The sequence below is a fragment of the Mesoplodon mirus genome, assembly GCF_964341445.2.
Source record: "Mesoplodon mirus genome assembly, chromosome: 3".
Classification (NCBI taxonomy): domain Eukaryota; kingdom Metazoa; phylum Chordata; class Mammalia; order Artiodactyla; family Ziphiidae; genus Mesoplodon; species Mesoplodon mirus.
This window is the reverse complement of record NC_138978.1, coordinates 11,431,695-11,447,673: the sequence shown is the minus strand read 5'-3', so window position 1 is coordinate 11,447,673 and position 15,979 is coordinate 11,431,695. Positions and strand designations below refer to the sequence as shown.

The 15,979-nt window shown below is 49.2% G+C and overlaps 2 protein-coding genes across 3 annotated transcripts in view; one reads left to right on the top strand and one right to left on the bottom strand.

Moving 5' to 3' along the window:
* The window catches only part of KAZN (kazrin, periplakin interacting protein), a gene marked incomplete at its 3' end in the record, with an annotated part of 481,963 nt that overhangs the window by 169,936 nt on the left and 296,048 nt on the right, over positions 1 to 15,979 (bottom strand). The window lies entirely within an intron of this gene.
* LOC309800628 (large ribosomal subunit protein eL39-like) lies at positions 10,942 to 12,988 on the top strand (the record flags this gene model as incomplete). The annotated part of the gene is made up of 2 exons (XM_082614805.1): positions 10,942 to 11,101; positions 12,942 to 12,988. Coding segments are annotated over 2 exons (207 nt in total), but the record flags the coding sequence as incomplete, so codon positions are not given.

Sequence of the window (15,979 nt, the reverse complement as noted above, 5' to 3'; positions counted from 1 at the left end):
TCTCTGCTCCCTCCCTCTCTCTCTGTCCACAGCTCTGCTGGCAGGCCAACCTCTGACAGCAGCAGCCTGCAGCCTTCCAGAAAACCATCTGCCTTGGGTGGGAAGTCTTTCCTCCTGGAGGTATGTTTCTGATTCTGAGGACACCCTGGGCCTACGAGATGTTTCTGCTCAGCTCTGCAACAGGAGATGCAACAGCCGGGAAGCGACAGCCCATTTTCTGCTCTGAGCAGCTTGGGCAGGCCCTCTAGGAACTGCCGGGTGGTTTTCATCGGAGACTCCAAGCCCAGGTTGGCTTCTGAACGTGCAGCCTTGCAGAAGGGCCCTACGCTGGGGTTAATGTCGTTGCCTTGAAATTCTTAATTATCTTTGAACTAAGGGCCTCACATGTTCATTTTGCATTGGGATCCGCAAATTATGTAGCTGGTCCTATTCCCAGAAGATCTACCCGGCCTCCCTGGGGGATGCTGAGAATTGATGTTGGAGACAGCTGGGCCTGGGATGTGGCCACTGTGTCCTTCTCCAGCATACATTGTGTCCGGCCTCTGCAAGGCAGCGGGAAGGGAGGATTTGGGTGTGGGGCAAGGATGAGGAACTGGCCCCATCCAGTCCTCCCGACAACTCCTAAGGAGCAAAGGCATAGTGAGAATTCGAGGTGGGGGTGGGCAGGGGTGGGGATGAGCAACCCAGCCCGAGGGTTGGGAGGCTGCTCTAGTTCTAAGCTCTGAGGCCAGACGATGTCCCCATGACCCTGACCTCAGGCCAATACAGCGCCACCAAAGGAAACAAAAAGGAGGCTGGGGCACAGAGACACAAGGGATCATTGCAGTTCCCATTCACAGTGTGCCTTCATTGCCAGGGGAACTTCCTTTAGATCACAGGAGCAAGTGACAGGACAAGATATACTTGGCTTAAGGAACAAAACCAGAAACATTGTACTAAAGAACTCCACTATATTCGATATCTACTTGAAATTGAATATTTGAGCCCACTGGAATTTTTCAGGGTTTTTTTTTTTTTTTTCTCGGCTGTGTTCTTAGTATTTGTAGAGGAGGTTTTACTGAGATCTTCCAGCCAACAGTACTCTTTTCAAACACCTGGCACTAAGACAAGGTAGCAACTGTGGATTCTTAGGAATCTGCACCGTTTTGTCTATAATACCCTCATGAGTTCCTGGAGTCTGGAGACCTTGGTAGCAATCCCCTAGCTTGTGTGTGACTGTGGAAAAGGGTCATTCTGTCTCTGCAACTAAGCGCCCTCACCGGCAAAAGCAAAATGAACGGCTGGGTTAGCAGATGTGAGGAGGGCCTTCCCAGCTCTGCCCGCTCTGGTTGAGTGAGTCTTTTTAATCCTTCTCTTGATGGCTGAGGGGGTATGTCTGGTGTGTGTTGCTAGTAGTGAGAGCAAGTGTATTAGTTATCTACTGCTGCGTGACAAATCTCCCCAAAACGCAGAGGCTTGAAACAAGAAGCATTTATTATCTCTCAGTTTCTGTGGGTCAGGAATCCAGGGTGGCCTGGCTGGGCGCCTCTGGCTCAGGAATTCTGCGCAGGCTGCCGGCAAGGTGTCAGCCGGGGAGCAAAGGCAAAGTCAACTCAAGGCTCTCCTTGGGGAGTATCTACTCCCCAGCTCACCCATGTGGCTCTGGAAGGATTCTGTTTCTTGTGTTGGACTGAGAACCTCAGCTCCTCCTTGGCTGTGGGTCTGAGGCCACCCTCAGTTCTTTGCCATAGAGCTATAGATCTTCTCGAAAAATCGCAGCTTGCTTCCCTCAAGGGCCTCAAGGGCTTCAAGCAAGAAAGGGTGTGCACAAGATGGAAACCTCTGTCTCTGTAACCTAATCTTGGAAATGGCATCCATCACCTTCTCCCTGTTCTGTTCATTAGAAGTAAATCACAGGACTTCATTAGTTGTGCAGTGGTTAAGAATCCACCTGCCAATGCAGGGGACACGGGTTCGAGCCCTGCTCTGGGAAGATCCCGCATGCCGCAGAGCAACTAAGCCTGTGCGCCACAGCTACCGAGCCTGCACTCTAGAGCCCGCGAGCCACAACTACTGAGCCCGCGTGCCACAACTACTGAAGCCCGTGCGCCTAGAGCCCATGCTCCACAACAAGAGAAGCCACCGCAATGAGAAGCCCACGCACCACAACAAAGAGCAGCCCCCGCTCGCCGCAACTAGAGAAAGCCTGCACGCAGCAACGAAGACGCAACACAGCCATAAATACATAAATAAAAAAATTTAAAAAAAGTGAATCACTAGGTCCTGTCCATCCTGGATGGGAGGGGTTGACTACAGGAGGCAGGGGTCTTTGAGGGCTATCTTGGAGGCTGCCCACCCCAGGAGGCTGGGGACACATTTTTGGGAGGCAGAGAGACCAGGACTCAAATCCTGCCTCTGATACACACTAGTGTATGATCTAGAAGAAATGATTTCACCCCTGGAAGCTTCCGTTTCCTCCTCTGTAAGATGGAGATGACTGTGGCCACTACCTCATAGGGTTGTGGAAGGAGATTTCAATGAGAAGAGGCACACGCAGGGCTCTGAATGGTGATTAGCACAAGGTAAACCCTCAAAAAAGTGGGCCTGAGGACACTGCCGGAGGAGGCCGGAGCAACGTGCCCATTGTTTCTAAGCCAGATGAGCATTACCAGCTATTCCATGGAGATCTGCAGCCTTTGATCTATTTCTCAGAAGTCCTTCTGGCAGGCCCTGGGATGCTTTTGTGGCTGAGGCCACCAGTGCGTATGTACTGATCTCCTCTTCTTCCCTTGGCCATCCCAGTAGGACTCTGGGGCACAGGTGCAGTGGGAAGGATTAGACTGGGATTTCCCCCTATACCTACTTAGACTTCAGCCCTTGGGGGATAGAGGATTTTACCCCTGTTCCATCCTGCCATCTGTCCTGGCGAGGACTTCTTGGCTGGAGCCCTTTGTGCGCCTGTCATGGGCTCATTGGTATTCTTTGGTGATCTTTCCTGGGTCCCAAATGACTTGGTGAAGATCCTGACCACCTCTGCCAGCAGAAGCTTAGCCCAAAGCCAGGCATTGAAGTATTTTCTGAGTGCGGCTGGCTTCTGTGCCCTGCCTCTCAGACCGTCTTGCATCCCAAATTAGATTGTCAGCTGCACCAAAAGGAAAAAGTCCTTCCTCATCCAGGGGCCATATCTCTCCCGTCTCCTCTAAGCCTCTTTTTGGGGAGTTCATGTCAGGCAGGGAGGCTTCTGCAGAAAGCTGAAATGTTGCAGCTTATTCAGAATAAATAACAATAACATCAAAAATACTACGGCTTGGGGACTTCCCTGGTGGTGCAGTGGTTAAGAATCTGCCTGCCAATGTAGGGGACACGGGTTCGATCCCTGGTCCGGGAAGATCCCACATGCTGCGGAGCAACTAAGCCCGTGTGCCACAACTACTGAGACTGCGCTCTAGAGCCCGTGAGCCAGAACTACTGAGCCCACGTGCTGCAACTACTGAAGCCCGCGCGCCTAGAGCCCGTGCTCTGCAACAGGAGAAGCCACCGCAATGAGAAGCCCGTGCACCGCAATGAAGTGTAGCCCCCGCTCGCCGCAACTAGAGAAAGCCCGGGCACAGCAACGAAGACCCAACGTAGCCAAAATACTATGACTTCTAATAGTAATACTGGCAAACACTTACACAGCACTTACTATATGTGCCGGGCACTGTTCTAAAAACTTTAGACATTCATTTAATTCTCCCAACAACTCTGAGAGTTACGTGTACTATTATTATCATCCCCATTTTACAAATGAGGAAACAGACACAGAGTAGTTAAGTCACTTACCCAAAGGCACACAGCCAGTGAGTAGGCAGGACTCAAGCTTAATGTGGTCTGGCTGCAGCGTTTAGGCTAATAACCATCATGCTACCTTGGCAACATGTGTCATTGAACACTCACTTCACCCCAGGGACTGTCCTTTTTAGCTCGTTCAACCCTCCAAACCACCCTATCCCCATGTCCCAGCTGAGAAAACTGAGGTTTAGAGAAGACAAAGGGACTTATCCAAGATGATGAGGCTGTTCAATGCAGGATTGGGAGTCTAACCCTCAGACGTGAGGGGTGTTCTCTGGGGGAATGCCTTGTATGTCAGGGTTATGGAGAATGCCTGCCTGTAGGCACAGTGGAATAGTCAACCCTTCCTTGATTACCTCCTGGACGTGGGACTCAGGGAACCCTCAGCAGGGCATCTGGGGATGGGGCCTCTGCTGCCCCCGGTGGTCACTGGAGGTACTTCACCTTCCTCAACTGTGGGTTGGTGGCTCCTGGGAATGGGACCATTGTATCTACCACCACAATTTTCAGGCCCCGTGTTTTCACTTCCTACGTGTGATTCAAGAGACACAGAGAGCTATGGGCCAGTGAGTGCCCAAGATAAGAATAATGGTTACTGTTTACTGAGCACTTCCTTCTCTGTGCCAGGCACTCTGCCAGGTACTTGTTACTTACATGTTATAATTTAGTTTACCAATGCACAGAGATAGAATCATCATTGTTAAGGGTTATTTATAATATTGGATAGAGCACTTTACACATATTAGCTCATTTTTATCCTCACGACACTACATAAGTACTATCACAATCCTCACTTTATCAGTGAGGAAGCCAAGGAACACAGAGGTTTAGTAGCTTGCTTGAGGTCACCCAGTAGAATAGGATGGAGCTAGGATTTAGAGGCAGGCAGTTCTGGCTCCAGAGCCAGTTTTCTTAATTATTATGCCACTATTTTGTATTATTATAAAAATTATTATTATTCTGATTTTACAGTTGCAGAAACCAAGGCTTAGAGAGTGGAGGGATTTATCTAAGATCACACAGCTGCTAAGTTTAGACCCAGTATTTCAACCACTTCTGTCTTTATTTATTCATTCGTTGACTCAGAAAATACCGATTGTGTACCAACCATGTGCCAGGCACAGTACTGGGCTCTGGAGGTAAAGCACCATGTGGTCTAGCCTGCCATGGGTACCTGGGATGTACCAGCATGTGACACCAAGCGGGCCTAAGGCAGGCCCCTGGGAAAGACTGGCAATTTCTGCAAAGTTGAAACTATTCCTCCCTCCCCGGAACCAGGAAGGGTCTGGATTCCTAGATCACTGCTCTCCCAGTTTCATCTCCATGGCAAATACCTGCAGAATGGCTCTTACAGGGACATGGAAAAGAAAACCGATTAGACTCGGGAGAGGCTGTGGTGAGGGTCTGCAGCATGGAGTTCTAGACTTTTCCTTCTGCAACTGCCCTTTACTTACTAGCAAAGTTGGGCAAGTCGGACCACCTTCCGGGGGCCCCAGTTTCCCCACCTGTGAAATGGGGATAAGAATACTTGCCTATCTCCCCATGAGTGTCCTGTGAGGAACAAAGGAGACCAGAAGTGTGAAAGCCCACGTAACTGCAGAGGGCCAAACACCCAGGCTGAGGGGCTGGTTAAGGAACCATCTGGTTATTTGCTTGTTCATTTCATGGGGTCCATCTGCACTCAGCATCTGCCATGAGTCCACTCCTGCCCTAGATACTGTGGGGAAGGGCAACAGGCCCCCGAGTGTAGAAAGGTCACGGTCCACTTGGACATTCAGATGAGAAAGGAGAACAGCTGGCGGATATGACTTTGATTATGACTCTCTGTGCCATAGAGGCCTTACCACTGGGACAGTGACGAGCCCTTGCCACCTCCCTCCCCAGGGAAACAAAACGATCTCAAAGACCAGGCTAGCAAATGGTTTCAATATTCTTGCAGGCAGGGTGAGCGCTGAGGCCCAGAGATGCTGGCCTGGCCTGTCCCTTTAAGGCTTAAAGTGCCAATCTCTCCTAAAGCAACAGCTCTCACAGTGGTCAGAAGCAAGTTGGAACCATGGAGTAAGAACCTTGTTCAAAGGCCTGGGCCTTTCATGTGAAGGTCTCTGAGCTACCTGCAAGTAGTAATTAGGCATCTCAGCGCCGAGGTGGGGTATATCTGTTCAAAGACAAAGCTGGCTTCTCCTTCTGAGAGAAACAGAAGTCCAGAGAGGCTCAGATACTTGTCCAGAGACACACAGCAAATCAGGGCCCAAGCAGACTGACTTCAGGAAGCCCTAGAGCAGTGGTTCTTGAAGTGTGGCCCCTAGACTAGCTGTATCAGCACCATCCCTGTGCATTTATGAGAAACGCAAATTCTCTGCCCCATCCCTACCTCCTGAATCAGAAACTCCTGGGGTGGGGCCTGACAGTCTGTTTTAACAGCCCTCTCCATGTAACCCTGATGCTGATAAAGGTGAGGGCCACCGCCAATGCCTGGAAGAAGGACTTCTAGGTCTTCATGTCCTTCTGAGTTGTGGGGGAGGAAAGAGGCAGTGGAGCACAGCGAGGTCATTTTGTCAGTGGCTGTGGCCTCACAGCTACATAACCACCCCTCCCCCACCCTGATGGATCTTTGCACCCAGAGTCCAAACCCTAGGGGCCTCCCTTGTCAGGAGGCCACCTGCCTGGGCTCCGGGAGGCCTGTCCACACACGCCCCAGGCCGCTTTCCTGTAATTACAGGCTCTACCTGCTTGTCCGCCCACCAGAACTCAGGCATGTCAGCCAGAGCGACTCCGGCTTCTCCCACCCTGAAGGCAGAGCATGCACGGCCTCCATCAGCACCTCGGGCTCTGTGTCCACAAGGCCTCCAGCAAAGCCAGGAACGGGCCTGACATTTTGCCCCCAGCGGCCTCTGTGTGGGCCAAGCTCAGGAGGAAGAACGTTCTGCACCCTGGACATCAGGAAGTAACCTTAGGCCCTGGTCTCCGGGTTCTCTGGGCAGAAATCTGCAATGGCCCCTAGTCCCACAGGGACTAATTAGAATTTGTTCTAAATTCTTCCTTCCCCAGAATTGTCCTTTAAATATCTTTGGAACTGGTTTCAGGAGGCAGATGTGTCGAACAGCTACGTGGACGGACTGTCATCTTCCCCCTGAAGTTTCTCATTAAAACAAACAAGCAGAAATGTGTTGTCTAATGTGAAAGGAGCTGCATTCTTTTTGTTTCTAAAGATCTGACCTTTGAAAGTAGGATGTTTCTCCCAGATTAGGGGCCTAGTGGAGGGATGCTCCTGGATTCCTGGAGTGAAGGACAACCCCACGAGCTGCTGGGGGAGCCCAGTCCCACCTCCCTTGTAAATTCAAGGCGGGGACGGGGTTTTAAATTGATACATGCCCATGGCACCAGGCACACAGCAAGCACACACTCGGATTTGTGGATTGTTGGAAAGATCCTGAGTCCTGGCTCAGGGCCTCCCAGTTGGCTTGTGCTAAGCTTAACAAGTCCCTTCCCATTTCTTCTAAGAAAAGGATCCCATGTCTTAATAAATAACAACAGCTACCTTTCACTGTGGGCCCAGTGGTATGATAGGCCCTCTAGTGGTTTTATCTCATTTAATCCCTCAACTGCCCTATGAGAGGGGGGTACTGTTGTGATACCCACTTTATTTATTTATTTAAAAAAAAATTTTTTTTTTAGGCTGCACCGTGAGGCATATGGCATCTTAGTTCCCTGACCAGGGGTTGAACCCGTGCCCCCATGCATTGCGAGCTTGGAGTCTTTTTTTTTTTTTGCGGTACGCGGGCCTCTCACTGTTGTGGCCTCTCCCGTTGCGGAGCACAGGCTCCGGACGCGCAGGCTCAGTGGCCATGGCTCACGGGCCTAGCTGCTCTGCGGCACGTGGGATCCTCCCAGACCGGGGCACAAACCCGTGTCCCCTGCATCGGCAGGCAGACTCTCAACCACTGCGCCACCAGGGAAACCCATGAGCTTGGAGTCTTAAACCACTGGACCACCCGGGAAGTCCCATGTTACCCACTTTAAAGCAGGGTAAACTGAGGGTCAGAGAAGGGAGCAGAGGTTGCAAACTGGTGGCCCTAGAGCCAGTTACGGCCTGTGAATGTGTTTTCTTTTCCTAGTATTCTACTAAAAGGCATTTTTAAAATTAGTTGCCAACATTTAAAAATTTGGATAAATTACACCAAAAAATTCAGATATTTAGCTTTATTTTGAAACCATCAGGAGGTCTGGTGCTAGAACCCCCATTCCATCCCCCAGGGTAACAGTGAGTCCTCCATTCCTCAACCCCTGCTCCCTCGTTCCTGTAAGTCACCACATGGGTGCTCCAGGCACGGAGTCCACAACTGCTGGTCTTAGGCCACAGGTAGTGATGGGTAAAGTCAGTGCTTGTCTGGGTCTGTCTGTCTGTCTATCTGTCACTCTTTGTGTATCTCACCAGTGCCCACTTCCAGGAGAACCCGATGTTAGATGAGAAGGAGCACTGGACCAGGGAGTCAGGAGATGTGGGTGTTCGTTCTGTTGACTGGGTGACCTTGGGCCAACCTTTTCCCTCCCCAGGCCTCAGTTTTTCCATCTATACAATTCGGAGGTTGGATAAAAAGATCTCCCAGAGCCCCTGTGCTCCTATCAGTCTAAGGAAGGCTCCTCTCAGCCGCAGAGCCCGTTGGGAAACTGTCCTGAGGGCTTGCAGTCAGGCCAGGTGCGGGCTTGCCCACCTGAGCCGTCCTGTGGCCATGAGCACCTCTGGGCAGGGAGACGGTCTCACAAACCCAGAGCTCTGCCATCAGCACCAGCAGGGGCCAACGGTCTGACTCTTCCCAGTGATGGAAAGGCGGGTTCCACCCGTGGAGCAGCCTCCAGCATTGCTAACCTAATTGCACAGAGAAAAGAGTCCATCAGGATGACCCAGACTCCCTGCTCTGAAATGCAGGATTCCTGGGCTGGGAGGTGGAACCAGCTTGTCTCTGCCCAGGTCAGTCTGAGGACAAGAATGCCTGCTGGGCATTGGGTAAGCCAGGTGGGGTTCTGTGCTGCCAAGAGGAAATACTCATTCGAGTCCCAGGAACAGAAAGCATGCATTCTTCGGCCCTTCTCTTTCTTCATCCTACAAACACGTGACAGAGGTGGAAACTGAAGCCCAGAGAGGGGGAGTGATTGCCCAAGGTCACACAGCAAATCAGTGCCAGAGTCAGATGAGAGCTCAGGCTTCTTGACCCCGTTCCTGGGGTACTTTCCATATTCTCTATTGCTTGGGAGTTTAGAACCCTCCACCTCTTTGGAACTGGGCTTCAGAAGGGGGTTGGAGTGGCCTGTGTGGGCAGAGACTGTCTGTGTGATCCAGAGTCCTAACATGGGGCTTGTGCACGGTGCCTAAGACACAAACCACTGCTGAGAGAATGGGGACCCGTGGGCCCAGCGGGTGTGAGCTGCCCAAAGCTTCTAGGTTGGAAGCTTGGTCTGTAGGAAAGGTTGCAAAGCCCACATTTGGCTCACAGAGATATTCTGGTCTTCCCACAATGTTTAAAACAAATTCATGTTAGTTGCCAACACTTAAGAATCAGGGAATTTTTCTTCTTCTTCTTCTTTTTTTGTTGGTTATCTATATAGTAGTGTGTACAAGTCAATTCCAAACTCCCAGTCTATCCTCCCCCCACCCTTCCCCCCTGGTAACCATAAGTTCATTCTCTAAGTCTGTGAGTCTGTTTCTGTTTTGTAAATAAGAATCAGGGAATTTCACATAAAAGGATTTCTGGCTTCTTTTGAAGAGTCTCAAAATCTGGCAAAAGCTGGACCACATTTCCACCTGGCCGTGGCTGGCAGGAGGTGGGTGCGCTCCCTCTCGTTCACCATCTCCGCCATCCTTCCCGGTCTTTGTGACCTCCCTGCATGTACGTTTGGGGATTTCAACCGCCCCCGCCACCACAGCCTCCCATGCTAAAGTCACCCCCTCTCTCATCCTGGTCACCCCAGGGGAAATTCTGGTTCTTATTGGTTCTCATTGGAGGGCAGCTTTGCCCCACAGGGGACATTGGGCCATGTCTGGAGACATTTTGGGTTATCACAATCAGGGAGGGGACTTACTACTGGCATCTAAAGGGTAGAGGCCAGGGATGCTGCTAAACATCCTACAATGCACAGGACAGAACCCCAAACAAGGAATTATCTGGCCCCAAACATCGGTAGTGCTGAGGTTGAGAAACTCTGAGCTGAATCAAAAGAGCCCTGGGCCAGGAACAGGATCTGGAGAGGGAGGGTCACCCATGCTGGGGACTGACTGCATACTGAGCCTCATATTAGGCAAGGGGGGAGAAAGCCAGGATGCGTAAAATGTGGCCCCGGCTCTCTGCGTGCACGGGGGGTGGAGGTGGCCAGCTGAGGAGGGGGCACCCGGAAATGTAGAGGAGGGGGCTCCCTCCACCAGGTACATCAGCAGGGCCTCAAGGGCAGAGGTGCAGTCAGGATGGGCAGAGATGGGGAGGTGAGCATTCTGGGCAGAGGAAACAGCCTAAGCAAAGGTGTGGTGGCAGTGGCAGACGCAGAGGCACACATCTGAGATGAGACGTCTTCTGTTAGGCGGGAGGGACGCTGGGTGGGAAGCAAGGGCCTGATGTTGGAGGAGGAGATTGTGGGCAGGATGTAAGGGGTCTCCAAGTCAAGCTAAGTGGGAGAGAGAGGGCAGCCCATGGGGAATCCTTGCAAAGGTAGTGGAGTATTAACTTTGTGACCTTGGAGAAGTCACTTTAATTCTCAGAGCCTCAGTTTCCTCATCTGTTCAATGGGATAATAAGAGTGATTAAAAACTATCACATGTAGAACTCACCATTTGCCAAGGCACTGAACCATATCTGATGTATTTAATCCTCAGAAAAGCCCTACAAAGTATATAGCACTATTATTTCCAATTGTATAGCAGAGGAAACTTCAAGATATGGATGGGTAAATCAACTTTAACTTTCCCAAGGATACTACTAGTAAGGAACAAAGGTGAGATGTGAACGTAGGCAGTCTGGCTCCAGCACATGCTCTTAGTTGTTCTGCTATTCTGTCTCTCTAGAACCTTCTAGGTGAGTCGTCCTTAAGAATAAATGAAATGCTCCTCTTTTCTCTTGTCCACCATCATATGTGCGGTTGAATTTGCTGCTGGCCGTGTCTTCTCACAAGACTTTCAGGATCAAGCGATTCCTGGCCAAAAAACAAAAGCAGAATCGTCCCATTCCCCAATGGATTCAAATGAAAACTGGTAATAAAATCAGGTACGACTCCAAGAGAAGACACTGGAGAAGAACCAAGCTGGGTCTAGAAGGAAGCTCACATATGAAGTGGCACACATTTATGCTGTGTCAAGGTCAATTGCGTCTTACCATATCAGAACATCACTACTGTCTGAACAGCTGCCTGTGGGATGGGAGAAATGGAAGGGCTCGCTCCTCTTGATCTTTCCTCACCACTGCTCACTGTCTAGCTCAGTAATAAATATGTGAAACCTTTAAAAAAAAATAAATGAAATAAAGCAGGTAAGATGCCCAGCACAATCCTGGCACGGAGTTAGTGCAGAAGCAAGTGACACATTGCATAGAGTCCCGGCCCAGGTTGATGGAGCAAAGCCCAGTTCACAGCATCAATAAAAAAAGATGCCAGAGACGTTCTGTTGTGGGCACATCTGCTCTGTTGAGAGATGGGGGTAGAGAAAGGGTACCCCTCCACTCAGGTGAGACACGGCTAAGCCAGGTTTCTGGAAATGCAGCTCCATTTGCAGTGCCCCCCCACCCCCCCATCTCGCTGGCTCTTTAACGCCTCCAGGACTTTGCTCACTCCATGCTCCCTGCCTGGAACGTTCTCCTTCCCCCCTCCACTAACCCCCTTCCGTCTAGTCTATCCCTTCCAACAGAGCTCAGAGAATACTTCTTTCTGGAAGCAGTTCAGAACATGCCCAGGCAGAGCAATCATGCCTTGTCTTTGCACCCAGAGCATTTTTTCAAACTCAATTTGCCTCCTGGGGCATCCTCTCAGAGCAGCTCAGCCTTCACCAGCATGTTTGTCTCCTGGGGATCGTGTTAAAATGCAGATTCAGGAGTGGGGTCTGAGGTTCTGCTTTGCTAACAACCAGCTCCCAGGAGATGCTTATGCTGTTGGTCCAGGGAACACACTCATGAGTCCCAAAGCCTCAGGGCACCTCCTGGGAGTCATTCATCCTCCCTGGACAGGATACTCCTCTGGGGCAGGGGCTTCATTTTATTTTATTTTATTTATTTATTTATTTTTAAAGAAGATGTTGGGGTAGGAGTTTATTAATTAATTAATTAATTTTTGCTGTGTTGGGTCTTTGTTTCTGTGCGAGGGCTTTCTCTAGTTGTGGCAAGCGGGGGCCACTCCTCATCGCGGTGTGCGGGCCTCTCACTATCGCGGCCTCTCTTGTTGCGGAGCACAGGCTCCAGAGGCGCAGGCTCAGTAGTTGTGGCTCACGGGCCTAGTTGCTCCGCGGCAGGTGGGATCCTCCCAGACCAGGCCTCGTACCTGTGTCCCCTGCATTAGCAGGCAGATTCTCAACCACTGCGCCACCAGGGAAACCCCTTCATTTTATTTTTTATTTTTATTATTTATTTTTTTTTCGTGGTACGTGGGCCTCTCACTGTTGTGGCCTCTCCCGTTGCGGAGCACAGGCTCCAGACGCGAAGGCTCAGCGGCCATGGCTCGTGGGCCCAGCCGCTCCACGGCACGTGGCATCTTCCCGGACTGGGGCCCTAACCCGTGTCCCCCTGCATCGGCAGGCGGACTCTCAACCACTGCGCCACCAGGGAAGCCCCATTTTATTTTTTATTGTTTGTATTTATTTATTTTTTATATAGCAGGTTCTTATTAGTTATCCACTTTATACATATTAGTGTATACATGTCAATCCCAATCTCCCAGTTCACCCCACCCCCACCCCCACCCCCAATTTCCCCCCTTGGTGTCCATACGTTTGTTCTCCACATATATGTGTCTATTTCTGCAGGGGTTTCATTTTAAAGGCCAGCACAAGGGCTGGGGGGAGGAACGGAGGGAGAGTGTTGCTCCATCCGTGGAGAGATGGCCAGATTGAATACTTCAATTTGACTCACAGCTTTTCTGTTTCAGTGACACCCTCCCTCCAGATCTTCAGAAAAAGGAGGCATATCAAGTGCTCCATGACCGAGGATAGCCTGGGATTAGTTCACTGCCACCTACCCTCAGGGATGAGCACCTAGGGTCGCTAGCTTGTCCCCTAGAAAAGGATGAGATCACTAGTGAGACAGTGAACACGATGATTTGTAATTTTAAAGATTTCTTGCATGCTTCAACTAATCATCTGCGCTTTCAGTTCTTACATTTTGTTTTACATTCTGTGATGCTGAAAAGATATAAACATGCCCTTTTTAACATTTTTATTTTATGGGGCAGAAAGCAAAATGGCTGAACTATACCATGAACTCTGGACTCCTGTTCAGAATGGGGCTACTTCCCCCAGGTCACCGGCCCTGCGACAGCTTGTTTCTTTCTTTCTTATCTGCCCCCCACCCTCCGTTTCATTGAGACATAATTGACATATAGCACTGTGTAAGTTTAAGGTGTACAATGTGATGATTGGATATATGTATATATTGCAAAATGTTTACCATAACAAGGTTAGTTAACACAGCCTTCACCTCACACAAATACCCTTTTGTTGCTGCTGCTATTACGGGTGAGAACATTTAAGATCTACTCTTAGCAACTTTCAAGTATATAATATAATACTGCTGACTATAGTCACCATGCTGTGCATTAGATCCCCAGAACTTATTCCTCTGATAACTGGAAGTTTGTCTCCTTTGACCAAAATCTCCTCATTCTCTCGGCCCTCCTCACCTCACCACCCACCAGCCCCTGGTAACCACCATTCTCTTTGTTATTGTGAGTGACTTATGTTTTTAGATTCCATATGTGAGACCATATGGTATTTGTCTTCGTTTGTCTGGCTTATTTTACTTAGCATACGTCCTCCAGGTTCATCCGTGTTGTTGCAAATGGTAGGATTTCCTTCTTTTTTTTTTTTTTTTGCAGTACGCGGGCCTCTCACTGTTGTGGCCTCTCCCGTTGCGGAGCACAGGCTCCGGACGCGCAGGCTCAGTGGCCATGGGTCACAGGCCCAGCCGCTCCGCGGCATGTGGGATCCTCCCGGACCGGGGCAGGAACCCGCGTCCCCTGTATCGGCAGGCGGACTCTCAACCACTGCGCCACCAGGGAAGCCCTTTCCTTCTTTTTTTAATGGCTGAATAGAATTCATATATATACACATATATACACACACACACACATATGTGTGTATACACGTGTGTGTATACACACATATACACATACATATGTGTGTATGTATACACACGCGTATACATGCACACACATATGTGTGTATACACACATATACATATATACACACACGTGTGTGTGTGTATATATATACACACACACATATATATATATCACAACTTTTTTTTTTTTTTTGCCACACTGCTTGGCTTGCGGGATCTTAGTTTCCTGACCAGGGATTGAACCCGGGCCCTCGGCAGTGAAAGCGTGGAGTCCTAACCACTGGACTGCCAGGGAATTCCCCACAACTTCTTTATTCATCCGTTGATGGACATTTAGGTTGTTTCCATGTCTTGATTATTGCAAATAATGCTGCAATGAACATGAGGGTGCGTATATTTTTTCGAGTTACTGTTTTTATCTCCTTTGGATAAATACCCAACAGTGGAATTGCTGGATCATATGGTGGCTCTATTTTTAATTTTTGAGGAACCTCCATACTGTTTTCCATAGTAGCTCTACCTATTTACACTCCCACAGTGCATGAGAGTTCCCTTTTCTGCACATCCTTGCCAACATTTGTTATTTCTTGTATTTTGAAAATAGCAGAATATCCTGACAGGTGGAAATGATATCTCATTGGGGTTTTGATTTGCATTTCTCTGAGGATTAGTGATGTTGAGCACCTCTTCATATAACTATTGGCCATCTGAATGTCTTCTTTGGAAAAATGTCTATTCAGGTCCTTTGTCCATTTTAATATTAGATTTTTTTTTTTTGCTATTGATTGAGTTGTGTGAGTTCCTTATATATTTTGGATATTAACCCCTTATCAGATATGTGGTTCACAAATATTTTCTCCCGTTCTGTAGGTTGGTTGCCTTTTCCTTTTGTTCATTGTTTCCTTTGCTGTACAGAAGCTTTTTATTTATTTATTATTATTATTATTTTGCGGTATGCGGGCCTCTCACCGTTGTGGCCTCTCCCATTGCGGAGCACAGGCTCTGGACGCGCAGGCTCAGTGGCCATGGCTCACGGGCCCAGCCGCTCTGCGGCATGTGGGATCTTCCTGGACCGGGGCACGAACCCGTGTCCCCTGCATCAGCAGGCGGACTCTCAACCACTGCGCCACCAGGGAAGCCCTACAGAAGCTTTTTAGTTTGATGTCGTCCCACTTGTTGATTTCTGCTTCTGTTGCTTCTGTTTTGGTGTCATATCCAAAAAAACCATTGCCAAGACCAATGTCAAGAAGCTTTTTCCCTATGCTTTCTTCTAGGAGTTTTATGGTTTTATGTTTACATCCTTAATCCATTTTGAGTTAAATTTTGTGAGTGGTGTAAGAGAGGGTTCCACTTCCATTCCTTTGCATGTGAATATCCAGTTTTCCCAACACCATTTATTGAAGAGACTGTCCTTTCCCTATTGAATATTCTTGGCTCCCTTGTGAAATGTTAGTTGACCAGATACGCAAGGATTTATTTCTGAGCTCTCACTTCTGTTCCATTGGTCTATGTAGCTGTGTTTCTGCATGGCTCACTTCTGAGCCTTGCTACCAGGCATGTTCCTGGTGACCTGCTCCAGTCCCAACTCTGTCAACCATGTCAAGGAATGAAAACAAGTTTTAACATCCACTTAAGCTAAAAGCGATTAGGAAGGTCACCCTGCTTGGGGAAGAGAGAGTGAGAAAGAGAGAGAGAAAAAAACCAGTATACTTTGAAGGCAGTCACATCAACTGTTAAATTGTCCACTGTTCACATCCAAGTTCCACTGGGCAGTTAATGGTAAGCCGAATTCATGTGGTGTGTGATTTTCTTATTAAACATTTGCATGAGGTATTTGCTTCATCCTTATCATTAATATTTGGTTA